We start from the raw sequence: 26,257 nt of genomic DNA, 5'->3' as shown, positions 1-26,257 counted from the left end.
CCCCTTTAAGATGTTATTATTTCGAATAGGTGTTGAATGCAAGTAAACATCCCCCCAAACCGTAAGGCTGCAGAATTTCCTTTTTGGGGCATCTGGAAGACTCAAGCCTGGTATGGGATCCCAATTGGTTTTTAAGTCCATCACCTTAAAGGAATTGTCCAGGGTACAGATATTGAGGACCCATCCTCAGCATAGGTCATCAGTATCAGACCAGTGGGATCCGACACCCCACACCCTGTGTGTCGGTGCCAGAAAGTGCACAGTGGATGGAGCCTTCTGCTTCCACTCCATATACTGTACAGTTTCCCGCTCTGCCCGAAACAGCTGAAGGGTGAGGTGGCTGGGTGTCGGACCCCCACCAATCTGATATTGATGACTTATCTTGAGGAGAGGTCCTTAATATCTTTAGTCCAGAGAACCCTTTTAACCACATCTAGATACAGTTCTGCTATCTGTTGACTGTCTCTTTCATATTCATGAACTTCATTTGTTGTCAGTCAGGGAGGACCTGTATTCGAAGGGAAAAACAAACACAGAAGATTTTCTTCCATTGTGAGCCTGAAGAGTCCTTCTACTACCGACCAAGAGTGCACACAAAACACCTGCCCTCTGTGTGTAGTTGTGGCCGAGCGGTTAAGGCGATGGACTTGAAATCCATTGGGGTTTCCCCGCGCAGGTTCGAATCCTGCCAACTACGTCCTAGCTTTTTGGAAAAAAAAATTGGTTGGTTTTGAACAAGGTTGGACTTGTATTTGAAGGGGGTCATTTACTAACCAGAAATACAGCTATATCAGGTGTATTTCTGGTGCAAAGGTTATTTGACCCGCAATCTGAGACTTTTCCCCCGCTCGCGCCAGGTCTAAAGAAGTGGGCATGACGTGGACAGGGAAGGGGATGGGCTCATTTACCATTTTCAACACCTGTTTTAGGCATAGAAAATGGTCTAAATGTAAGACAGCTAGGAAGCAGTCTTACATTTCGAATCGGCGGTGGATCCGCTGAAGTTATGTAGAGGCCGGCGCCAATTCATAACTCCGGAGGATCCACCGCTAGCCATAGGGGATATTAAGACCGGTGTCTAAAACGCCGCTCTTAATACATGACCCCCCCAAGAGCGTAAAGTATTCTTTGACCAGGATGCTGATTTCTGTGATAAAGAGTTGAATCTGAATCTTAGTTGTCTTACGGAAGCCAAGGTTGTCCTTTTTAATTGACGGGGAAGGAATATTACCTACATGAAAATGTTCTTCTCCCAGACTTTCTTGTGGCTTCCAAAAGCCACCAACAGAGTTGTAGCTGCGTCCATCACCAGTCCATCAGAGTCCATCATCACCTTGAAGGGCGTTGTCTAAGAATACATAAACATGGCTGCTTTCTTCCTGAAACAGCGCCAACACCTGTCCACAGGTTGTACATGGTATTGCAGCTCAGGTTCATTGATATGGAACGAAGCTGCAATACCAAACACAACTCATGGACGGGTGTGGCAGCCATGTTTTCTTTTTTATAATCCTTGGCATCCCCTGTAACTGCTTGGCCACAACGGCTTAGTTTGTATGTGAGGTGGGAATAAGATACTGCAATGAACATGTGAACGGACCCTTAAAGGGTAACTCATCAAAAAATCTATTTTAGCATATGTTACTGCTGCAGCAGCATTATGCATAAAGCAATCTTTAGTTTCTTCGCATACCACCGTTTTCCTTGAGTTTTTCCCTTAGTTACGGCTGTTTAAAGGGAGTCTTTCACCTAAAATCACCATTATAGAACACTAACATCAGGATCTCCATTACATTCCCCATATTAGAATGCTACCTTCCATATTGCTGTCCATCGCCGATTTTCTCAGAAAAACACTTTTATTCAATGTTAATTAGCTTCTGAAGGTGCCCAGGGGCGGCGTTCATGCGGCCGTTGCCCAGGCCCCTTGTCGCTTTTCATACGAAACCCCTCCCTTTTCACCCCTCTGCCCCGCCCTAGGTTCTTCTGATTATGTCCTCCTCTTAGTGAGAAATCCAGCGCCATTCAACAGATTCGCTGGGCCTGCGCACTTAATTCTTCATTATGGGCAGAGGCACAAGAGCCTTTAATAGGCATGTGCTGGCCCGTACATCCCGATCTAGCCGGCCTTGTGCCTCTGCCCATAATGGGGAATGAAGTGCGCAGGCCCAGCGAATCTGTTGAACGGCGCTGGCACTGGATTTCTAAGAGGAGGACGTAATCAGAAGAACCTAGGGCGGGGCAGAGGGGTGTAAGGGGAGAGGTTTCGTATGAAAAGCTACGAGGGGCCTGGGCAACGGCTGCATGAACGCCGCCCCTGGGCACCTTCAGAAGCTAATTAACACATTGAATAAAAGTGTTTTTTCTGAGAAAATCGGTGATGGACAGCAATATGGAAGGTAGCATTCTAATATGGGGAATGTAATGGAGATCCTGATGTTAGTGTTTTATAATGGTGATTTTAGGTGAAAGACTCCCTTTAAACATTTACAATATGAGGACCTTCTCAAGATGGCTCCTCTGCCAGTTCTCTGAGGCCAAAACTGCTTTCCTTCACTTTCCATGCACAATTGCTGTAGCCAGCAGCTCCCTGCCAGCCAATCAGATTGGATTACTGAGAGACACGCCTCCTCACTCTAAAGCCTAATGCAGGCATGCAGTGTGAAGGACCGCCCCTCTGTCTTCTTAGCCAGAGGCAGACAAGCCATAGCCACTGTCTTTTAAGGGACAGAGGACATTAATGAAAGCTGTTATTATAAGGTAATTACAGATCTTTTGACAATCATTGACAGAGTAACTCAGGTATACATGCCGAGCTGTAATAAACTAGCAAATAAAAAAAAATATGACAGTTACACTTTAACATGTTTGACTTTATCTCTTGGCATTTCTTGCATTCGATTATTTTGGCAAATAATTAGCATCTACTGTGCCAGGAGGACCTCAGGTTGAGTACCCATTATTATACTATTATTGAACATCTTGTTTTAGGGCATCCGAAGCAAAATCTGTAGAACGTAGTTGGCAGGATTCGAACCTGCGCGGGGAAACCCCAATGGATTTCAAGTCCATCGCCTTAACCGCTCGGCCACAACTACAACTACATGTGTGGTGTTTGCTGTGCACTCTTTGTCGGGATTAAACTTGCTCTTTAGGATCGCTGTGAAAGTTTCCATGTTTGTTTTTCTCTCCCTCGTAGAAACAAAATAAAATTCATGAACAGTAATGACCAAGTCAACTCCTGTAGTTAGAGGGGAACCTCTGCTGAGATGGATGGGCAGGATGTAAAAGTTAAAAAAAGAAGTCTCACCTGTCATGAGAAATCTGAGTCTTTTGTCGAGCTCTCTTCTCCTCTGCTTCCAGTCCCTGCTAGACATGAAGTGTGACGTGCCGTCTACATGGACATCACCGCCGCCAGCCATTAAGTAGCCTTGGTGGTGTCAGAGGTCTTGTTCCATTCCTGAACCCATCACCAGAGGACATTGATTGGCGAGCAGCGGTGATCTGCAACAACCCAGGGGGGAGTAGAGCAGATGGGAGTTTTGGTAGGCATGATGTAGGTGGTAGTCACAGTGGCAGGGTTTCTCTCCACCAAACCTCCCACACTCCCAGGGAGTTGCACATGAGATAGAAGTACACTGTTAAAAAAAATAAAGGGAACACAAAAATAACACATCCTAGATCTGAGTTAATTAAATATTCTTCTGAAATACTTTGTTCTTTACATAGTTTAATGTGCTGACAACAAAATCACACAAAAAAAAATAATGGAAATTAAATTGCCTTCGTCTTGCAGGAACTGCTGACACACTCCAGCCACATGAGGTCTAGCATTGTCTTGCATTAGGAGGAACCCAGGGCCAACCGCACTAGCATATGGTCTCACAAGTGGTCTGAGGATCTCATCTCGGTACCTAATGGCAGTCAGGCTACCTCTGGCGAGCACATGGAGGGCTGTGCGGCCCTCCAAAGAAATGCCACCCCACACCATTACTGACCCAATTCCAAACCGGTCATGCTGGAGGATGTTGCAGGCAGCAGAACGTTCTCCACGGCGTCTCCAGACTGTCACGTCTGTCACATGTGCTCAGTGTGAACCTGCTTTCATCTGTGAAGAGCACAGGGCGCCAGTGGCGAATTTGCCAATCTTGGTGTTCTCTGGCAAATGCCAAACGTCCTGCACGGTGTTAGGCTGTAAGCCCAACCCCCACCTGTGGATGTCGGGCCCTTATATCACCCTCATGGAGTCTGTTTCTGACCGTTTGAGCAGACACATGCACATTTGTGGCCTGCTGGAGGTCATTTTGCACAGCTCTGGCAGTGCTCCTTCTGTTCCTCCTTGCACAAAGGTGGAGGTAGCGGTCCTGCTGCTGGGTTGTTGCCCTCCTACGGCCTCCTCCACGTCTCCTGATGTACTGGCCTGTCTCCTGGTAGCGCCTCCATGCTCTGGACACTACGCTGACAGACACAGCAAACCTTCTTGCCACAGCTCGCATTGATGTGCCATCCTGGATAAGCTGCACTACCTGAGCCACTTGTGTGGGTTGTAGACTCTGTCTCATGCTACCACTAGAGTGAAAGCACCGCCAGCATTCAAAAGTGACCAAAACATCAGCCAGGAAGCATAGGAACTGAGAAGTGGTCTGTTGTCACCACCTGCAGAACCACTCCTTTATTGGGGGTGTCTTGCTAATTGCCTATAATTTCCACCTGTTGTCTATCCCATTTGCACAACAGCATGTGAAATTGATTGTCACTCAGTGTTGCTTCCTAAGTGGACAGTTTGATTTCACAGAAGTGTGATTGACTTGGAGTTACATTGTGTTGTTTAAGTGTTCCCTTTATTTTTTTTGAGCAGTGTAGTTTGATTGGGGCACACCCTGTGTAGAGTGTCCTGGCTGATGGACACTTGGGGTGGCCTTGGTGTTGGAGTGCAAAATGATAGGCAGGAGAACGAGGTGAACATGTTGCCCATGGTTTCTTAACTTGGCAGCAAGTTGTAGAACACGTCCAAACAAGATGGAAGTACATAGTCTTACAGGCAGTTACCCAACAATGGTCTGGCTGGGCTGGAGCAATGTTTTCCAAATGCCAATGTCTTCTAGGTGTAGCAATCTGATTCTCTTGATGCAATCCCTCTGCTGTACATTTCCTGCAGTTCCTAGTAGAGATGTCGCGAACATAAAATTTTCGCGAACGGGCAAACCGGGCGAACCGCCATAGACTTCAATAGGCCGGCGAATTTTAACAACCCGCAGGGACTCTTTCTGGCCACAATAGTGATGGAAAAGTTGTTTCAAGGGGACTAACACCTGGACTTTGGCATGCCGGAGGGGGATCCATTGCAAAACTCCCATGGAAATTATACATAGTTGACGCAGAGTCGGGTTTTAATCCATAAAGGGCATAAATCACCTAACATTCCTAAATTGTTTGGAATAACTTGCTTTAAAACATCAGGTATGATGTTGTATCAATCAGGTAGTGTAACGGTTACGCCCGCTTCACAGTGACAGACCAAACTCCCCGTTTAACGCACCGCAAACAGTCCATTTGCACAACCGCAAACTCCCCATTTGCATAAGGTTGGATACCAAGCTAGCCATGTCCCGTTCCTTGTCCTCACTGATGTCATTGAAGGTCTCTTCCTCCACCCAGCCACGTACAACACCAAGGGTCCCCGAAAGGTGACAACAAGCCCCCTGGGACGCCTGCTGTGGTTGGTCTTCCACCTCCTCAAAGCCACCTTCCTCCTCTGACTCCTCTTCTTCAGACTCCTCTCTCTGCGTTGCCTCTCTCTGCATTATTATAAGGTGTGTTAAGTAGTACTATTCCTATCAGTTTAATCCCTGTTACGTCCCCTATCAGGGGACGTGTATATGGCATCGATTTTAGGAACGGGGAGATGGAAAAAGATGCTTGGTCGGTCCTCCTACTTCAAATTTGAGGCACTGCGCGTGCAATCTATAGGAGTAGAGGAGGTGGCAGCAGGCCTGCCTGCAAGTCGTGGCGGTGTCACCAACTCAGCAGGTTTACCCAATGCGCAGTGTAGGTGATATACCTGCCCTGACCGTGTTTTGCACACCAGGTATCAGTGGTCAGATGGACCCTTGCCCCAACACTGTGTGCCAGACCTGCCATTACTTCCTTTTGCACAATCGAGTACAGGTTGGGGATTGCCTTTTGTGCAAGAAATTTCGGCCGGGTACCTTCCACTGCGGTGTCCCAATAGCTACAAATATTTGGAACGCCTCAGACTCCACCAGCTTGTATGGTAAAAGCTGGCGGGCTAAGAGTTCAGACAAGCCAGCTGTCAGACGCCGGGCAAGGGGGTGACTTTGTGACATTGGCTTCTTACGCTCAAACATGTCCTTGACAGACACCTGACTGTGGGCAGATGAGCAGGAACTGCTGAAGGTGAGAGGCGGAGTGGCGGGTGGTTGAGAGGGGGCAAGGAGGACAGCAGTGGTTGACGTGGCTGAAGATGCTGGACCAGGAGGAGGATGGCGGCTTTGAATTTGTGTGCTGCTTGTACTCATCATGTGTTGATCCCATTGGCGTTTGTGATGTGCGATCATGTGCCTTCGCAAAGCAGTTGTACCTAGGTGGGTGTTGGACTTCCCACGACTCAGTTTCTTTTGGCACAGGTTGCAAATGGCATCGCTGTTGTCACAGGCAGACACACAAAAAAAATGCCACACTGCTGAGCTTTGCAATGACGGCATTCTGGTGGTGGCAACAGCATGCGTTGATTGGCGTGCTGTCTGGCTGACCCCGGGTGCCGATGCATGCTGTCTGACTGTGCCACTAGCTCCTTGCGACGACCTCCCCCTGCTTCCAACTCGTCTCCTCCTCCTCTCTGTCTCCCCATCTGAACTTTCACCCTGTTCTTCTTCTCTTCGAGCGGGCACCCACGTGACATCCACGTACACATCGTCATCATCAACCGCTTCACTTGTATCTGACAACTCAGCAAAGGAAGCAGCAGCGGGTACAACATCATCATCCTCATCACACCGTACGTCCATGTGTGTAATGCTGCCTGACTGAGACATATCCCTGTTATCTACATCCTCTGGCAATAATGGTTGGGCATCACTCATTTCTTCCAACTGATGTGTAAATAACTCCTCTGACAGATCAAGTGAAGCGGCTGTGGTGCTAGTGTTGGTGGTGGTGGCAGGCGGGCGAGTGGTAACTTGAGAGGTGCCCGAAGCTGAGCTGGAGGAGGATGATGCGTCAAGGTTCCGAGCGGAAGCTGTAGAAGATTGGGTGTCCTGTGTTAGCCAGTCAACTATGTCCTCAGAACTTTTCGAGTTCAGGGTACGTGGCCTCTGAACACGGGGCATTATTCTAGGGCCAAAGGGAATCACAGCACCACGACCACGATGGCCCCTGCGGGGTGGCCTGCCTCTGCCTGTCATTTTTTTTAGATTAGTTAAGTTGTACTATGCGTGCAAGCTACTGTGACACCAGATATGAGTGGCACTTTGCACTGGCAGAAGTTGGCAGAGTAGACACTGTAGGCCTGACACACACGCTTGCAGACAACTAACTGCTATTCAATCTATTACAGTCAAAACTGTAGTTTTTTTTTAAATGTGCACCACTGTGACACCAGATATGAGTTGCGCTGGTGACACTGTGCCCTGGCAGGGCCTGAAACACACACGCGTGCAGGCAACTGACTGCTATTATTTCACAGTTCAAAAAGTTTTTTGTTTTTTTTAAATGCAAGCTATTGTGACACCAGATATGAGTGGTGGCACTGGGCAAGTGGGCACAGTATACGCTGTGAGCCTGACACACACGCTGGCAGGCAACTGCAATTAGATTACACAGGAAGAAAAAATTAAAAAAGGGCTTTTTGCGGTGCTGTCCTTACAGCAGAGATCAGATGAGTCCTTCAGGACTGTAGTGGACACAGAATACACTGGCCTAGCTATCGATTTTCCTAATAAATCAGCAGCAGCAGCACTGTCCCTCCTCTCACTAAGACTGCAGCTTCCGAATGAATCTAAAATGGATGCTGTCCAGGAGGTGGGAGGGTCTGGGAGGGAGGGTCTGCTGCTGATTGGCTGGAATGTGTCTGCTGACTGTGAGGTACAGGGTCAAAGTTTACTCAATGATGACGAATAGGGGGTGGACCGAACATCGCATATGTTCGCCCGCCGCGGCGAACGCGAACAAGCTATGTTCGCTGGGAACTATTCGCCGGCAAACTATTGGAGACATCTCTAGTTCCTAGTGACGAGGTGCAGAACTCCAAATCACAACAGCAATGAGAGCTACTAAGCCAGGCCAGAAGCCTAAGCTTTAGTCCATGCTATGAGGCCCATAACCTACGTCTTCTCCTGACCGACTCATTTATAAGGCTACTTTCACATCTGCGGCATGGATTCCGGCAGAGAACAGCCTGCTGTAATTCGCCGGATCCGGCGCTGCAGGATGCAACTGGAATGCCGGGCCTATTAACCATAATGGGGTCTGGCTGAGATCCGGTCACGATCCGGCAAATATGCAGAGAATCGTCCGGGTACAAACAAACTGCTGCATGCTTTGGTTTTGTGTCCGGTCGATTCCTGGCATTCTCTGCCGGAACTGGCGGCCGGATCGCGGTGCCGCAGATGTGAAAGTAGCCTAACTGCCTACTGTCTCACTGAACAGGGAGAGCAAGTCTGAACTAGCTAAGAATCCATCCTCCTTCCAAAAACATCTACAGAGGTTTGATGGAAAAGTTAGTGATCTGCCACAGCAATACATTCCCCAAACATGTCTGAAGGCACATCATAGCTTCTGTCAGCAAATATGTGCAAACAGATCCTTGGCACGCTCCTGTGAATCTAGCAACACACTGACGAGCAAAAGGGTAACAATGTTTAGAACTTTTGGCTTTCAGGCTCCATATCTCACCATCCACTACAGCTCCGAACGGGAGGCTACCATCATTTTATAGACAATCATCTCGGCTATCTCATACACCAATTGGACTTGCAGCTATTTAGCGTATGATTAGTTCTGCAGATTCTTGTCATGTAACTGCATTGTTACTGTTTTGCTCCTAAATATTATTTTGTTAGTATTTTATGAATCCACCTTTGGCTTTCAACACTGCCTGAATGCTTCTGGGCATGTTCTCGATCAGATCCAAGCATGTCTCGCTCGAAATCTGTTCCCAGGTCTCTTCTACACGTTCTCCCATTGGAAGCTCTAGTGGATGGTGACATATGGAGCCTGAAAGTCAAAGGTTCAAAGCATTGTTACGCCTATGCTCGTCAGTGTAAAACATTAACCTACACATGTAGATAGCGTGTCACTCTTCCAGTCCAGCAGGGACCAGATCACCTCTGACAAATTAGACTTTATTTTCCTAACTTGCCCTTCCATCTCAACAGAGGTTACCCCATCTCAGGACAACCACTTTACCACTCTGCCAAGACCACACGATCCGACTCGGTCATTACTAGTCTTTTGTTTCAGCGAGGGAGAACCTGTATATGAAGGAACGACCAAACATGGAAACTTTCTTCAACTATGGTCCTGAGGAGCACGTGTTCCACAGACAAGGAGAACATAGGGAGCGCCTTGTAGTTGTGGCCATGTGGTTAAGGCGATGGCCTTGAAATCTATTGAGGCGCCCCCCCCTTCAGGTTTGAATATTGCCAACTACGCGCCTGATGTTTTTTTTTATTGGTATGTCGCAAAACCCGCGTTAGGGATAGGATTATGATGGGTACTCAACCTCCCGATACAGCGGTTCTGAACAGAAGCAAATCCTTCACTAAAATTATTGAATGCAAAAAGTGCCAAAAGAAAGTGTCACCATGTTACGGCCTCGTGCACACAACCGTATGTATTTTGCGGTCTGCAAATTTGTGGATCTTCAAAATATGGAAACATCAGGCGCGTAGTCGCCTTAACCACATGGCCATAACTACAAGGCGCTCCCTATGTTCTCTTTGTCTGTGGAACACGTGCTCCTCAGGACCATAGTTGAAGAAAGTTTCCATGTTTGGTCGTTCCTTCATATACAGGTTCTCCCTCGCTGAAACAAAAGACTAGTAATGACCGAGTCGGATCGTGTGGTCGTGGCAGAGTGGTAAAGTGGTTGTCCTGAGATGGGGTAACCTCTGTTGAGATGGAAGTTAGGAAAATAAAGTCTAATTTGTCAGAGGTGATCCATGTTGCATCCACATTTTTTGCAGACTCATGACTTCAAAGGTTCCGTATTTTGCAGCCAAGTATAGGACATGTTCTGTCTTTTTGTGGAACGGACATACGGATGCGGAAAGCACATGGACTATCCGTCTGTTCCGCGAAAAGACAGAATATGACCGCAAAATGCGGACTACTGACCCATCAAAGTGAATGGGTGTGCAGAAAAAAAATGCAGGCGGCACATAGACCGCATCTGTATCTTGCGGGTTGCAAAACGGACACGGTCGTGTGCACAGGGCCTAAGGGTCTGTTCACACAAGGTACCTATCCCTGTCAATCAAGGGAAGGGATGAGAGGCAGTAAGAGAAGAGTAGCTCGGGTGCACAGGGCCGCCACTTGGTGCACCAAAAACCTACTTTTATATATTAATAAATAGCAAATTTGCTCTGGAACGGCGCAACCAATTATTAAAGTATCGACGTACTCAGCAGGAGCAACCCCACCAGGTGTTATGGATTGTGTAATGGGGTTGATCCTGCTGGTGGGTGCCGAACACATGGTGTGCATGTTCTGGGGGATTCTAGCAAGGAATTTTAAGGAGTGTTTAACTGAGGAATGGAGGTTAAAATTCAGTATAAGATTCTGCTTTTAGTCATATGCTTGATGTCCCGCCATGAGTTGACCTCAGGTTAGCGGATTCAAAGTCCAAAGCGTTAATCATTACATTACAGAACGATAGTGAAAACAGTTTGGGCACGGTTAGTTTTTTTTTGTTTTCCTATTCTGTCCTCCAGCTCCACCCCTGTCCACTGGTTGGGTGCGGTACTGCAGTTCATCCCTATTCACTTCAATGGAGCAAAGCTGCAATACCAGAGACAGCCTGCGGAGAGGAGTGGCACTGTTTCTGGTAGAATGCAGGCGAGTTTTTTGTAATCTTAGACTTTTATTAATAGTACTATGAATTTTCTTCCTTTAGATCTTATTTTGCACCTTGAACACCCATAAAATCGACATGGATAAACTCCTAGGAGGGCAGATCGGCCTTGAAGACTTCATCTTCGCCCATGTAAAAGGTTCAAAGAAAGAAGTGGACGTGCTGAAGGCAGATGATGCTTTGGGGTTGACCATCACGGACAATGGCGCGGGGGTCGCTTTTATAAAGGTAACGTTTTACCGCGTTTTTCTGCTTTTGTCACCAGAAGTGCCTGAAATAAATTGAAATGAAGGGAAACCTGGATATAATACATAGGTGGGACTATAGGGGTAACCAGGTGACCAGAAAACCTCCTGTCCCCGGGGATTATAGGGAGAGCAGCTCCGGAGCACAAACTGCTGATCTAACAAGGGTAAAGCCTTGTTTTGGTCAGTGATTTTCATCAAAACCAGGAGTGGAGCCTCCACAGACGTAAAGTATAAGGGTCCTTGCACACGACCGTATGGCCTCCGAGACATACGGTCCATAAGCGGGCCATATGTCCCGGCATTGATTGTGGGTACGGGAGCACACAGCATCATAGATTACAATGATGCCCTGCACGTCGGGCCGCCCGCGGGGCTATTGTCCTGCACTCATAAAATCCTATGAGTGCAGGACAATAGTCGTGTGCAAGGGCCCTAAGGGAAAGATCTACACCTGTTCTGTGTTTAGAGCCGCACCTGGTTTTGGCTCAAAATCACTGATGGAAATCACTGACCGAACACTGAAGTGTGAATGAGGCCTAATACTATGAGGATTAAAGGGCTTGCCCCATGAAAAATATTCTACAGTTTTCAAACCAGCACCTGGATCTGAATACTTTTGTAATTGCTTGTAATTAAAAATTTTGCATAGCCATTCAGTTATTCAATAAAATGTATCTGTATAGTGCCACTTAATTTCTAATTTCTTTGACCTGCTCACTGAGATGGCCGCACATGCTCAGTTTCATCCTTCAACTGCCTCCTGAGCTGTGATAGGGAGAGCATGGACACGCCCCCTGAGCTGTGATAGGGAGAGCATGGACACACCCCCTGAGCTGTGAAAGGCAGAGCATGGACACGCCCCCTGAGCTGTGATAGGGAGAGCATGGACACGCCCCCTGAGCTGTGATAGGGAGAGCATGGACACGCCCCCTGAGCTGTGATAGGCAGATCATGGACACGCCCCCTGAGCTGTGATAGGCAGAGCATGGACACGCCCCCTGAGCTGTGATAGGGAGAGCATGGGCACACCCCCTGAGCTGTGATAGACAGAGCATGGACACACCACCTGAGCTGTGATAGGTAGAGCATGGACACGCCCCCTGAGCTGTGATGGGGAGAGCATGGACACACCCCCTGAGCTGTATTAGGCAGAGCATGGAAACGCCCCCTGAGCTGTGATAGGCAGAGCTTGGACACGCCCCCTGAGCTGTGATAGGCAGAGCTTGGACACGCCCCCTGAGCTGTGATAGGCAGAGCTTGGACACGCCGCCTGAGCTGCAGCAGAAAAGACTCCCCTTGAGCTGTCGGCTTGATATAAATCTAGCAGAGCAATGACTGGGGAGATCTCTGGATCCATGTGAGGTACAGGGCTGGTTCTAGCTTTGTTAGAAAGAGGTTGTCATGTACTACATGATGTCTGATTTTCATTTTTTACATTATTCATGGGAGAACCCCTTTAAGGCTGGTTATATCAGTGCACCTTACCCTGGATGTACCTGTGGGCGTTGTAGAGTCTGAGATAGAAATCTGCTTCTAGTGCGGAGGTTATTACATGTGTCATTACCCTGGTATTATGCAATAGTATATACGTCACTGACTGTACGACCGGAGTAATTACAGGGTGACTGTCACCTGCTAGTGAATTTACTGACACCTAATACAATTCACTGGTAAATAAAGTAGCAAAAGTCATCGGGGATAGATAGATGATAGATAGATAGATAATAGATATGAGATAGATAATAGATAGTAGATAGATAGATAATAGATAGATTCCCCCCATATTGTGTCCTGAGGACAGGTTGCAGGCAGCAGCTGCGGTTGCATCATGTAAGCTCTTATTTACACCATGCAGATGATGGATTTCTCTCGGCTACATGCGGTGTAATATTTCTGGAGAAGGTGTCTGGCTGATTGCAGGGACGGAGCGAGCGGTGGGGTCATGGCTGCAGACAGGTCTGGTAACAAACACCGCCACATCCCGACTGATCTGTCATGAGAGATGAATAGGACAGAGAGGGGCAGAGATTGGGCGCGGGCAGACAGGCCAGGTCCTTTGTCTCGGAGGATTTCTCCGTTAATGTTTCTTTGGTTTATTAATGAGGTTGTAATACAGCAATTTTTCACAGCTGTAAACATGGAGGGCGAGCATCCTGCGTCATGTGAGGGCACAGTCAGGACTGGCGGCAGCACCCAGCAAGGCTGGGCACCAGGTGTCATCTGGGGAGTATGAACTGTAGGCTCCCATCTACCCCTGATGTTGTCATCAATCCCGGTTGGCATGGGAGGCACTATCAAGTAGATTAATTGAGTGGTGGCTGGCACTACATTGAAGGCACTGTGGCTCTTTTTGGGCACACGGTGCACTGAGCAGGGCACAGCTGTCATCATGGCAGTGGCACTGTAGGCACCCATCTACCGCCAACAGTGGAGCTGAAAACTGATTATGTCATCAGTCCTGGCTGGTATGGGAGGCACTATTAACCTCTTAAGGACACATGACGTATCGGTACGGCATGTTGTCCTGGTACTTAAGGACACATGACGTACCGGTACGTCATGTTTAGTTCCGATCACCGCCGCCCGGCAGACGATGATCGGAACCCGGTCCCTGCAGCAGGGAGGGTGGTTGGGCGGGCGGGCAGGCATGCGATCATCCACCCGCCCCCTCTCTCAGGATAGCCGAGCGGTTTGCAGAGTGTCAGTACATTGCTGACACTCTGCTTGAAACGCCTGACATCTGTGCTGGCACAGGTGCCATGCGTTTAACCCCTTCCATGCCACGGTCCGTAGGGACCGCTGTATGGAAAAGGTTAAGAGGGAGGGAGCTCCCTCCCCCTCCCATCGGTGGCTGCGGTGCCTTTTCAGCCCCCGATGGGAGAGGGAGGGGGCCCCCCTCCCTCCCCATCACCCACTGATGTCCATGGTGATGGCTAATCAGACTTTGTAAAGTGAAAATACAGTACAGTACACTATATAGTGTACTGTACTGTATTATACAGACATCAGACCCACTGGATCTTCAAGAACCAAGTGGGTCTGGGTCAAAAAAAAGTAAAAAAAAAAGTAAAAATCAAAAAACACTTTTATCACTGATTAAAAATTAAAAAAAGAAAAGAAAAGGAAATTAACCAATTCTGGGAGGCTAATTATACTTCAGCAAAAACCCAAGTAGTATGGGACACCTTCAAGGCCTACATGTTGGGAATAATGGTTAGTAATATCGCCAACCTGAGAAAAGAGTATGGGGAAAAGGAGGAAAACTTAAAAGAACAAGCTTCCTTAGCTACACAATCCTTTTATATAAATAGGACAGAGGAAAATAGGGAAACTATGCAGAAGACCACACAATCATACTCTAATTTTTTGATAGAGAAGGCCCAACAGAGTCTATCCTTTAAGAGTCAAAAATATTTCACCGAATCGGGGCGACCGGGGAAATTTTTATCTAGAGTTATCTCGAATCAGGATCCCAAGAGAAACATAGACAATATCCGTCTGGCTAATGGGAGGATAGTTGCTGGACAAAATTCTATAGAGAAAGTTTTCCTGGACTACTTCTCAGAACTTTATAGAGCCGATTGTAGGATTACGGATGAAATGATGGATGTCTATCTTGATGGTATTATTTTTCCTATTATTACCTCGGCTCAAAGGAGGGTACTTGAGTCTGATCTCTCAATTCAGGAGCTTGAAGGGGCAATTAAACTTTGCTCGGGTAACTCCACCCCCGGTTCAGACGGACTCCCATACGAATTCTATAGTAAATATAAGGAGGTTATTCTTCCTAAACTGTTGGGGGTCTTTGCTAAATCGGTGGAGGAGGGGACCCTACCGGGTTCAATGTCTGAAGCTGTAATAATATTAATTCCAAAAAAAGGTAAGGACCCCATAGATTTGGGATCCTACAGACCGATTTCACTGTTGAACGCGGACGTAAAGCTCCTGGCAAGAATTTTGGCCACAAGACTCGCCGGGGTCATTTCTTCCATTGTCCACCCGGACCAGAACGGTTTCATCCCAAATAAGGGTACTCATCACAATCTTCACCGGCTTTTTGCTAATATACAGTCTCCCGGGGGGTCCGCTCGCTCCATCCTGTCATTGGATGCCTCCAAGCCCTTTGACAGGGTGGAGTGGCGATTCCTGTGGAGGGTTCTGGCCAGGATGGGTTTTGGGGAGAGATTAATAAATATGATTAAACTATTGTATAGATCCTCCACGGCTAAGTTAAGTCTTAACGGGAGCTTTACTACCAGTTTTAACTTAAACAGAGGTACTCGCCAGGGCTGCCCACTATCACCACTCCTATCTGATATTTATATTGAGCCCCTGGCTCTGGCTATTAGGCAGGACGCTCAAATTAAAGGATTTGGAATACTAGGCGTGGAGGATCGTATTTCGCTACACGCAGACGATGTCCTCTTTTTCATAGATAATACAGAAATAACTGTCCCAAGAATTATCCGGACGGTTAAATTATTTGGTGAGGTATCAGGCCTAGACCTAAACTGGTCGAAGACAATGTTGATGCCATTAGATCCGGTGTCCCAAAAGGAGTCCTTGATTACCCAGCTAGATGTCGTTGACACTTTTCAATACTTGGGTATGATGATATCTCCCAGGGTTGAAAATTGTGTTCGACTCAATCTGATCCTATTGATAACGAAAATTCGGGCAAAAATAGGGATTTGGTTGAGATTCCCTTTATCTAGGGCTGATCGAGTATCACTGGTCAAGATGGTGATTCTACCCCAAATCCTCTATGTTCTTAGGAATACACCCATCTGGATAGAGGATAAATATTATAAACTTACGGAAAGAATAATCAATGACTTAGTTCGGGGAAGAAAACGTGTGCGCCTCAAATTGGAATATCTATATAAACCTTTGGAGCAGGGGGGCTTAAATCTTCCTTACTTCAAAGGTTATTTTATTGCTGCTCAGTTATGGACGTGCTATGAATGGCAAAATAGTACCTTTTTAAGTAGGTTAGTGAGAAGCCCCTCGCATAACAACATATTTACGCTTTTGGAATCCGGGATACTGATTAATAGAGACCAGGGCCATAAAGTGACTACAAAATAAATCACTACTGAAAATGTGGGCTATCACTAGAGGATGGTTGGGGGTAAAGGGATCACTTACATTCACGCCTCTTTGGCGTAATACTCACTTACAGACCCTAGAGGGTATAGCAGCGGATATATTTTGGCAAAAGAATGGGATTCTTTATATTACACAGGTTGTTAAGAATAGAGAGATTAAGTCGTTTGTGGAATTATCACATAACATAGCGAATCTTTCTTGGTTTAGGTATTTTCAGCTTCGGTCGGCACTTTAGTTTGAATGATGAATCACTGTTAGAAATAGATAATACCTCTCCATTAAATGGGTGGTTAGGGAAGATAACACAAAGAATGAAGATTTCAAATATATATAAATTATTACTTAAGTCACGTTTTGGAGAGACACAAAGGGCCTGGGAGATGGATTGTCCAAATATACAATGGGTAGGGTGGGGAAGTATTTTTACTAACTTTTACTTACTATCTCACAATTTTAATCATGTTCTAATACAGTTCAATATTTATCATAGATTATATGTTACCCCAATTTGGTTAAACAAGTGTGGATTAAGAGATACCTCCAAATGCCCTCCATGTGATACTGTAGGTGCGGATTATTTGCACATGATCTAGACATGCCCAGAACTTGGAGCTTATTGGAATGGTATTAATAATTCTCTTACCCATAAATAAAAAATACGGATTCCTCTTGAGCCACAATTGTTTTTATTGAATGATTTCTCGTCACTAGGTAGCCATAAATATCAAAAGATCCTCCTAGGTAGAATATTATTATTGGCCAGTGTCCTGATTAGTCGGAGTTAGTTTGCATGCCATACTCCAGAGGTAAACAATTGGATAAATCTGGTTAATAAGGTTAAAAATTACGAACGGATTCTTTACAAGCAGAGAGATGCATTAGAGAAATGGATTAAGATATGGGACGACAGGAAGTGTTGATTTAACTGTTTTCTGAAGTTTTCTTTTTTTTCAATTTTCTCTTTCCCCTTCTCTTCCTTCTCCCCTTTTTTCTCGCCCCCTTTATATGGGGGGGGGGGGGGGTGAGGAGGGGGCGGACGCATCACAGGGGGGGTGGGGGGTGGGAAAGGGGGTTAGGGGTAAAGTGGTATTAATTACACTAAGCTTGAAGTTCCTTTGTATATCAATAAAGGTGTTGAAATAGAAAAAATAAATAAAATAAAATAAAAAAATTCCCTACACATGTTTGATATCACCGCGTCCGTAACGACCTGATCTATAAAACGGTCATGTTACTTTACCCGCACGGTGAACGCCATAAAAAAAAAAATGAACTATGATGAAATTGACATTTTGCCCACCTTACTTCCCAAAAAAGATAATAAAAGTGATCAAAAAAGTTGTATGTACGCCAAAATAGTACCAATCAAACCGTCACCTCATCCCGCAAAAAATGAGACCCTACCTAAGATAATCGCCCAAAAACTGAAAAAACTATGGCTCTCAGAATATGGAGACACTAAAACATGATTTTTTTTGTTTTTGTTTCAAAAATAAAATAATTGTGTAAAACTTGCATACATAAAAAAAAACCTATACATATTAGGTATCGCCGCGTCCGTAATAACCTGCTCTATAAAAATATCACATGACCTAACCCCTCAGGTGAATGCCGTAAAAAAAAAAAAAAAAAGGTGTAAAAAAAGCAATTTTTTGTCACCTTACATCACTAAATAGCAAGCGATCAAAAAGTCACACGCACCCCAAAATAGTGCCAATCAAACCGCCATCTCATCCCGCTAAAATCATACCCTACCCAAGATAATCGCCCAAAAACTGAAAAAACTATGGCTCTCAGACTATAGAGACACTAAAACATGATTATTTTTGTTTCAAAAATGAAATCATTGTGTAAAACTTACATAAATAAAAAAAATTGTATACATATTAGGTATCGCCGCATCCGTGACAACCTGCTCTATAAAAATATTACATGATCTAACCTGTCAGATGAATGTTGAAAATAACAAAAAATAAAAACAGCTATTTCTTGTTACCTTTCCTCACAAAAAGTGTAATACAGAGCTACCAAAAATCATATGTACCCTAAACTAGTACCAACAATACTGCCACCCTATCCCGTAGTTTCTAAAATGGGGTCACTTTTTTGGAGTTTCTACTCTAGGGGTGCATCAGGGGGGCTTCAAATGGGACATGGTGTCAACAACCGGTCCAGCAAAATCTGCCTTCCAAAACAGTATGGCATTCCTTTCCTTCTGCGCCCTGCCGTGTGCCCGTACAGCGGTTTACGACCACATATGGGGTGTTTCTGTAAACAACAGAATCAGAGCCATAAATATTGAGTTTTGTTTGGGTGTTAACCCTTGCTTTGTGACTGGAAAAAAATTATTAAAATGTAAAATCTGCCAAAAAAGTGAAATTTTGAAATTGTATCTCTATTTTCCATTAATTCTTGTGGAACACCTAAAGGGTTAACAAAGTTTGTAAAATCAGTTTTGAATACCTTGAGGGGTGTAGTTTCTTAGATGGGGTCACTTTTATAGAGTTTCTACTCTAGGGGTGCATCAGGGGGGCTTCAAATGGGACATGGTGTCAAAAAAAACAGTCCAGCAAAATCTGCCTTCCAAAAACCATACGGCGCACCTTTCCCTCTACGCCCTACTGTGTGCCCGTACAGTAGTTTACGGCCACATATGGGGTGTTTCTGCAAACTACAGAATCGGGGCAATAAATATAGCATTTTGCTTGGCTGTTAACCCTTGCTTTGTTACTGGAAAAAATGGAATAAAATAGAAAATTTGCCAAAAAATCAAAATTCTGAAATTTTATCACCATTTGCCATTAACGCTTGTGGAACACCTAAAGGGTTAACGACGTTTGTAAAATCAGTTTTGAATACCTTGAGGGGTGTAGTTTCTAGAATAGGGTCATTTTTGGGTGGTTTCTATTATGCAAGCCTCACAAAGTGACTTCAGACCTGAACTGGTCCCTAAAAAGTTTCTGAAAAATTTCAAGATTTGCTTCTAAACTTCTAAGCCTTGTAACATCCCCCAAAAATAAAATATCATTCCCAAATTGATCCAAACATGAAGTAGACATATGAGGAATGTAAAGTAATAACTATTTTTGTAGGTATTTTTGGTAAATTTGGTATTTTTTTTATAAATAAAATAAAAAATTTTTTTTTTTTACTTCATTTTACCAGTGTCATGAAGTACAATATGTGACAAAAAACAATCTCAGAACGGCCTGGATAAGTCAAAGTGTTTTAAAGTTATCACCACTTAAAGTGACACTGGTCAGATTTGCAAAAAATGGCCAAGTCCTTAAGGTGAAATAATGTAGTGTCCCAAAGGGGTTAAGTAGATTGAGTCATTGCAATGAGGGCACTGTGGCTCTTCTGTGGCACATACAGTCGCTTATACTTACCTATCTCCTGGACTGGGTGAGACTACAGCTAGTAGTCAGTGGGGGCAGGTTGGTGCACATCAGAGGTGAGTGTCTGGTATTCCCTTGAAAACGCAAGCCGGGATGGCTGCTATGTGGGTATTGTAGTTGTGAAAGGGGCATTATGGCAGGGAAGGGGGTATTGTGGCTGGGATGGGGGAATTAGGGCTGGGATGGGGAATTGGGACTTTAAAAGGGACGTTTGGTCTGTCAAAGGGGTATTGGGGCTGTGATGGGGCATTGGAACTGTAAAAAGGACATCAGGGTGTGAACGGGGTACTGGGACTGTAAAAGGGATATTGGGGCTGTGAAAAGGGGTATTTGGGCTGTAAAAAGGGTAGTGGGACTGTGATGGGGCATTGGGGGTGTGAGAGGGGCATTGTATTTGGAATGGGGTAATTGGGACTGTAAAAAGGGTATTGAGGTTGTGAAAGGGCCAGATCTACAGCAGATCCTACCCCTTTGCCCGCACCCTTGTAGCCCTCAATGTTATTACTCCGTTCAATCAGGGCCGGTTTTAGACAGAGTGCGGCACTATTAAACAGGCTTGTTGTTAGGCAGTATTTCCATAGCAACCAGTCTGTCGGACATGACCCCAGGTTCTCCATTCCTTATTTCCCCCTGCACTATCAATCAGATTTTTTGCTTCTGAATGAAACGATCACATTTCCTGTTTTGCAGCGTATTAAAGAGGACAGCATCATTGACAAAATCAAAGTAATAAATGTCGGGGACCACATCGAGTGCATTAACGGGAAGAACATCGTGGGGACGCGCCATTACGAAGTTGCCAAGATGCTGAAGGAGCTGGAGAAAGGCAAGACGTTCACCCTGAAGTTAATAGAGCCCTTAAAAGCGTTCGGTAAGTTCTGGGTTTCGCTTTGTGTTTGGCTTTTTGTAATACAATATCTTTCCGGCTGCGGTATTGCTTGTTAATACCTGGAAACAGTCAACAAGCTGCTGTTGGCTGATACTGTATATGATTATTCTATCTGCTGTATATTCCGTTTTCACAATGTTAGTGCGTGTGTCCGGCGTAGCCCCAGAAACCAGAATTTAAATGAAAGCACAGCCAGGTAAGAAGCCTCCACAGCAGCTCTCCTGCCTGCTGATGGTTTCCAATTAGAAACATTGTTTTTTTTTCATCACAACAAACAGTAACAAAGTATCTGTTCAATAATTAAAGGCAGAAACAAAGGTAATGTAGTTAATAAGAAGCTATTAATAGGTGTAGAAAGTTTTTTTGGCAAAACTTTTTATCCCGTACTGCGGTGATGGGGATATTATTATAGACGCCGGTTCCGGACACACGTTTTGTTCTCCTCTACACAATGGCGGCTGTCACTGACAGATGGCTTCTGACTCTTCACACACCAGGAGTATTATTATAGGCCGGGGGTCACCGCCATGTAAGGGAAAGACGCTTGCAGCTCGACGTGCCGTGCCAATCCGCTGCTGTGATTGTGGAGATGTTGGAGAGGATTTTACGCGTCTCTTCCTGTTTAGTTCGTCACTGACTTGGCTCCAGGATCCCAGGACTTTGATTACATAGATGTAGCAGAGCTGAGTTTGTCATTTCACTCTTTTGCTGTCTGTCAGCCAGCAGTCTGCCATAATTAAAACCTTGCGCAGCGCGGAGGGGTATTCCCATCATGTAAAGTGATATGCTATAGAGGACTGAGCTGAGGAGGCACATATGAATACAGAAACATCTGAGCACATCCCACCTGGCTACATCTGTATCCCTGTAGAATTAAAGGGGGTTTAAGTCATCAATATCAGATCAGATCGGCGGGGGTCCGACACCAGGCGCCCCAATCTATCAGCTGCTAGCAGGAGCCGCCAGATAAACACAGTGCACGGGGCAGGAAGCAGACAGCGCCACACCCTCTGTAGTGGCCGTTCCTGGTTACTGCAGCTCATTTTCGGCAGCAGTGCACGACCAGTGGAGAAGGCTTTCTGCCTCCGGCTCCGTCCACTCTGCCGAGAACAACTGATCAACGACGGTGCCGGGAGCCAGAACCCCACCGATCGGAGGATCAGTCAGCAATATCTAAAGAGTGGGAAACCCCCTTTAAATGGAGCCAGAAGAGGACTCATTAGGACAGGGATCAGCAGCCTTCGGGCACTCCAGCTGCTGTGAAACTACAACTCCCAGCATGCACACTTGCTCGGCTGTTCTTGTAACTCCCATAGAAGTGAAAGGAGGATTCTGGGAGTTGTAGTTTCACAACAGCCGGAGGTCGCTGATCCTTGATCTAGTATGTGGTCCATATAACACCGTTTTAGGCAGTCCTACATCCATTCCTTTGTAAACACTGTCATGCTGGGGCTTGTAGTCCCTACGGCAGCTGCTAGACTACAAACCTCCAGGTCTTGGGTTTTTGCTGCTGTTGGGAAGCAACATACATTTGGTGAGCAGAGAAAACCGTAAGATGATCCCCGAAGAAAGACGAGAAGGGAAATGGATAGAAAAGATGCTGGAAAGTGTATGGGTCTGATAAGTGTGGAAGGAGTCAGGTTCTCAGGAGGAGGAGGAGGGGGATGGGAACAGGACAAGAACAAAGTGCTGAAGAACAGGAGTCGCTGTGCGGGGTGACCCCCGGGCTCACGGCCCACGCTGTAACCTTCCTTTATAAAGCCTCATTCACAGGTCCGTGCTCAAATCCGCGAGCAGGTGGTCAGTGATGCATCCGTGAAGGATCCGTGTTGGATCCGTGTGTCCGTTTTTTTGCTGCCCGTGTTGCATCCGTGTTTCACGGACACTGAACAGCTGAAAAATAATTTTCAAAGCATCTCTTCTTAATGATCCGTGAAACACGGATGGCATCCATGTTGCATCCATGGTTTTCACGGACCCATAGGCTATAATGGACATGATGGATCCGGGAACACGGACAAAATAGAGCGTTCATCCGTGCTAAAAACACGGACCCACAGACTAAAACACTGATGTCTGAATACACACATTAAAATCAATGGGGACGTGTGCTGCCAGTGGAGAACGCGTACAGCGCGCGTCCGTGAAACTCTGACGTGTGAATGAGGCCTAATAGACAGAGACCCTTCCCTCCATTCCCTGTGTCCTGGAATGTAACCTGTTGTTACCTGTTATCAGCTCATTCACACGACCGTATGTATTTTGTGGTCTGCATGTGACGTCCGTGTTGTATCTCTTCCGCCAAGAAAACTGAAGGTACTCCGTATGCCTTTCCGTATTTCCGTTCCGTTCAAAGATAGAACATGTCCTATTATTGTCCGCATAACGGACAAGGATGGTACTGTTCTATCATCTGTGTTTTTTGCGGATCCGTTTTTTGCGGACCGCAAAGTACTGAAAAAGCCATACGGTCGCACGGTGTGCAAGAGGCCTTAGGGCTTGTTCACACGACCGTTTGTTTGATTTTTTTCTCTGTTTTGCGGGCCGTTTTTAACGGATCAGTTTTTCAGTTTTTTTGTTTCAGTAGTGTTTCCGGTTCCATTCCGTTTTTCCGTATGGCATATGCAGTATACAGTAATTACATAGAAAAAATTGGGCTGGGCTGGAACACTGTCCGTGAGATACCGGACCGGCATCCTGCTGAGTGCAGGAGCGCACGGCGTCATTGGTTACTATGACGCCGTGCGCTTCGTGCCGCTGCTGCTTTACAGTAATACACTCGTATAGATCATATGAGTGTATTACTGTACAGCGGCGGTGGCTCGAAGCGCACGGCGTCATAGTAACCAATAAGGCCGTGCACTAATGCACTCAGCAGGATGCCGGTCCGGTATCTCACGGACGTGTGAACGAGGCATTACACCGCCCTGTCCGTGACAGTGGTCAGGACCGTTTTCCTCTGTAACTGGGGGTTTCTATGGCAGCGTCGGTTATAGGGAACCCTTTGGGGGACTCATAATCAAAAATAAATAAATAAACTCATAATAAATGAATACCCGCAAATCGTGTACAAAGCCCGGCCCCTCGACACAGTGGGACATGTCCTATATCTAAATGAGCATTAGGGCTCATGCACATGACCATTGTTATTTTGCGGTCTGCAAATTGTGGATCCGCAAAACATGGATACCGTCCGCGTGCATTCCGTATTTTGCGGAACAGAACAGATGGCCCCTAATAGAACAGTCCTATGATCCTTGTCCGTAATGCGGACATCATTTTTTTGCAGAACGGCCGTGGGTATATACGGAAACTGAGTCATTTCCGTTTTTTTTTAAGCCCCATTGAAGTGAATGGTTCCACATACGAACTGCAAAAAATAAGAACACGGATAAAAGATACGTTCGTATGCATGAGCCCTTACACAATGAAGAAAAAAAAAACATTTTATGGTTTTTATTTTACGTCATTAAGAAAATGACACTGAAAATGAAAAAAAATTGCATTTTCTTAAAAAAATTATTATTATTTTTTTTTTAATGCATTAAAAGGGCAGTATCTGAATTGGTCATTAGGGTCAGAATGCATCCAGGGGAAGGGGTTGACTGTTCATGTAGTGCCGTACCACAGTACGTGCGCAGGGTTTTAGTCACCTAACAGCCCTGTCTTCTTGCCGTCCTTCATTTCCCACTCTTGAGAACAAAAATAAATAAATAATATCTTTACAGAAATGACAAACAAACGCAACACACAACTTTTTTGGGCGGCCATTCCCAGATTGACCACTAGGTGGCGCTGTCACCTTGCATTTCTTGCTGGAGCTTGTGTTGCGCAGAACAACATTTAGCTGCCAATTAGCGGCGGCTCCAGTGTTTATTAGGGGGGGGGGGGGGGGGGATTTGTCTGATTTAGAAACTAAACAAGTAACAGAAAGGGCAGGGTTTGATAAATAGAATCCAGTAACAGGGGAGAGATGTTACATTCTGCTAATACGCTAATGTTCTCCATTTCTTATTTGCTGCATCAGATTCCTGTTTAATTAGATCCCTGTTGGCGTCTTCATGGTATGTGGCGGTAGCCGCCTCCTGCAGTAATGTATATTCACTTAGTAGCTGTTCTTACAATGTCACCGAGACATCTTAGAGCGCTCGAGTGTCGTCACCTGACCCCCACTCGTTATCCATGTCCTAATAATTACTATCATTTTGTGCATCTTTATAGGGGTTTTCCGATAATATTAAGTTATATCCTATCCACAGGACAGGGGATAAGGCCCCTTTCACACGAGCGAGTATTCCGCGCGGATGCGTTGCGGGAGGTGAACGCATTGCACCCGCACTGAATCCTGACCCATTCATTTCTATGGGGCTGTGCACACGAGCAGCGATTTTCACGCATCACTTGTGCGTTGCGTGAAAATCGCAGCATGCTCCTCTTTGTGCGTTTTTCACGTAACGCAAGCCCCATAGAAATGAATGGGGTTGCGTGAAAATCGCAAGCATCCGCAAGCAAGTGCGGATGTGGTACGATTTCCACGCACTGTTGCTAGGAGACGATCGGGATGGGGACCCGATCATTATTATTTTCCCTTATAACATGGTTATAAGGGAAAATAATAGCATTCTGAATACAGAATGCAAAGTAAAACAGCGCTGGAGGGGTTAAAAAAAATAAAAAATCATTTAACTCACCTTAATCCACTTGATCGCGATGTCGGCATCTCCTTCTGTCCCCTTTACTGAATAGGACCTGTGGTGAGCATTAATTATAGGTCAAGGACCTGTGGTGACGTCACTCCGGTCATCACATGGTCCATCACATGATCTTTTACCATGGTGAATCACTTTGGTAAAAGATCATGTGACGGACCATGTGATGACCGGAATGACGTCACCACAGGTCCTGTTGCTGCACAGAGATCAGATGAAGCCAGAAGGAGATGCCGGGCCGCGAACAAGTGGACTAAGGTGAGTTTAATTTTTTTTAAATTTTTTTTAACCCCTCCAGCGCTGTTTTACTATGCATTCTGTATTCAGATAGCTATTATTTTCCCTTATAACCATGTTATAAGGGAAAATAATACAATCTACAGAACCCCGATCCCAAGCCCGAACTTCTGTGAAGAAGTTCGGGTTTGGGTACCAAACACGCGCGATTTTTCTCACGCAAGTGCAAAACGCATTACAATGTTTTGCACTCGCGCGGAAAAATCGCGGGTGTTCCCGTAACGCACCCGCACATTTTCCCGCAACGCCCGTGTGAAAGAGGCCTAACTATTAGATGGGTGGGAGTTCTACCACTGATCACGAGAACGGGGGCCCTGTGCTGGTGCCTTGCAGCGCTGGGGTCCTAGGATGACATCTGCATGGAGCTTGTAGGTTCTCCCCGTGTTTGCGTGGGTTTCCTCCCACGCGCCAAAGAGATACCGATAGGGACCTTAGATTGTGAGCCCCATTGGGGACAGTGTGATGCGGCCCCCAGTGCACGGAATGGCCGGCACAGACCTAAGTGAGTAACATAG

At 45.8% G+C, this 26,257-nt stretch overlaps 1 protein-coding gene and 2 non-coding genes across 3 annotated transcripts in view; 2 read left to right on the top strand and 1 right to left on the bottom strand.

The window, feature by feature from the left end:
- GIPC2 (GIPC PDZ domain containing family member 2) overlaps positions 1-26,257 on the top strand; it is a 71,343-nt gene that overhangs the window by 19,048 nt on the left and 26,038 nt on the right. The window contains exons 2-3 of the mRNA XM_040406966.1: positions 11,135-11,320; positions 20,538-20,718. Of these exons, the coding sequence (XP_040262900.1) occupies positions 11,135-11,320; positions 20,538-20,718 (367 nt within the window). The remainder of the gene's footprint in view (positions 1-11,134; positions 11,321-20,537; positions 20,719-26,257) is intronic.
- On the top strand, positions 616-697 carry TRNAS-UGA. The gene has a single exon. It is a non-coding gene; the product is annotated as a tRNA-Ser (tRNA).
- Positions 3,017-3,098, bottom strand: TRNAS-UGA. Its single transcript has one exon. It is a non-coding gene; the product is annotated as a tRNA-Ser (tRNA).

The sequence above is a fragment of the Bufo bufo genome, chromosome 9 (genome assembly GCF_905171765.1).
Source record: "Bufo bufo chromosome 9, aBufBuf1.1, whole genome shotgun sequence".
In the NCBI taxonomy this organism is placed as follows: Eukaryota; Metazoa; Chordata; class Amphibia; order Anura; family Bufonidae; genus Bufo; species Bufo bufo.
Note: the sequence above shows the minus strand (reverse complement) of the source record. Positions and strands in the feature narration are given on the sequence as shown.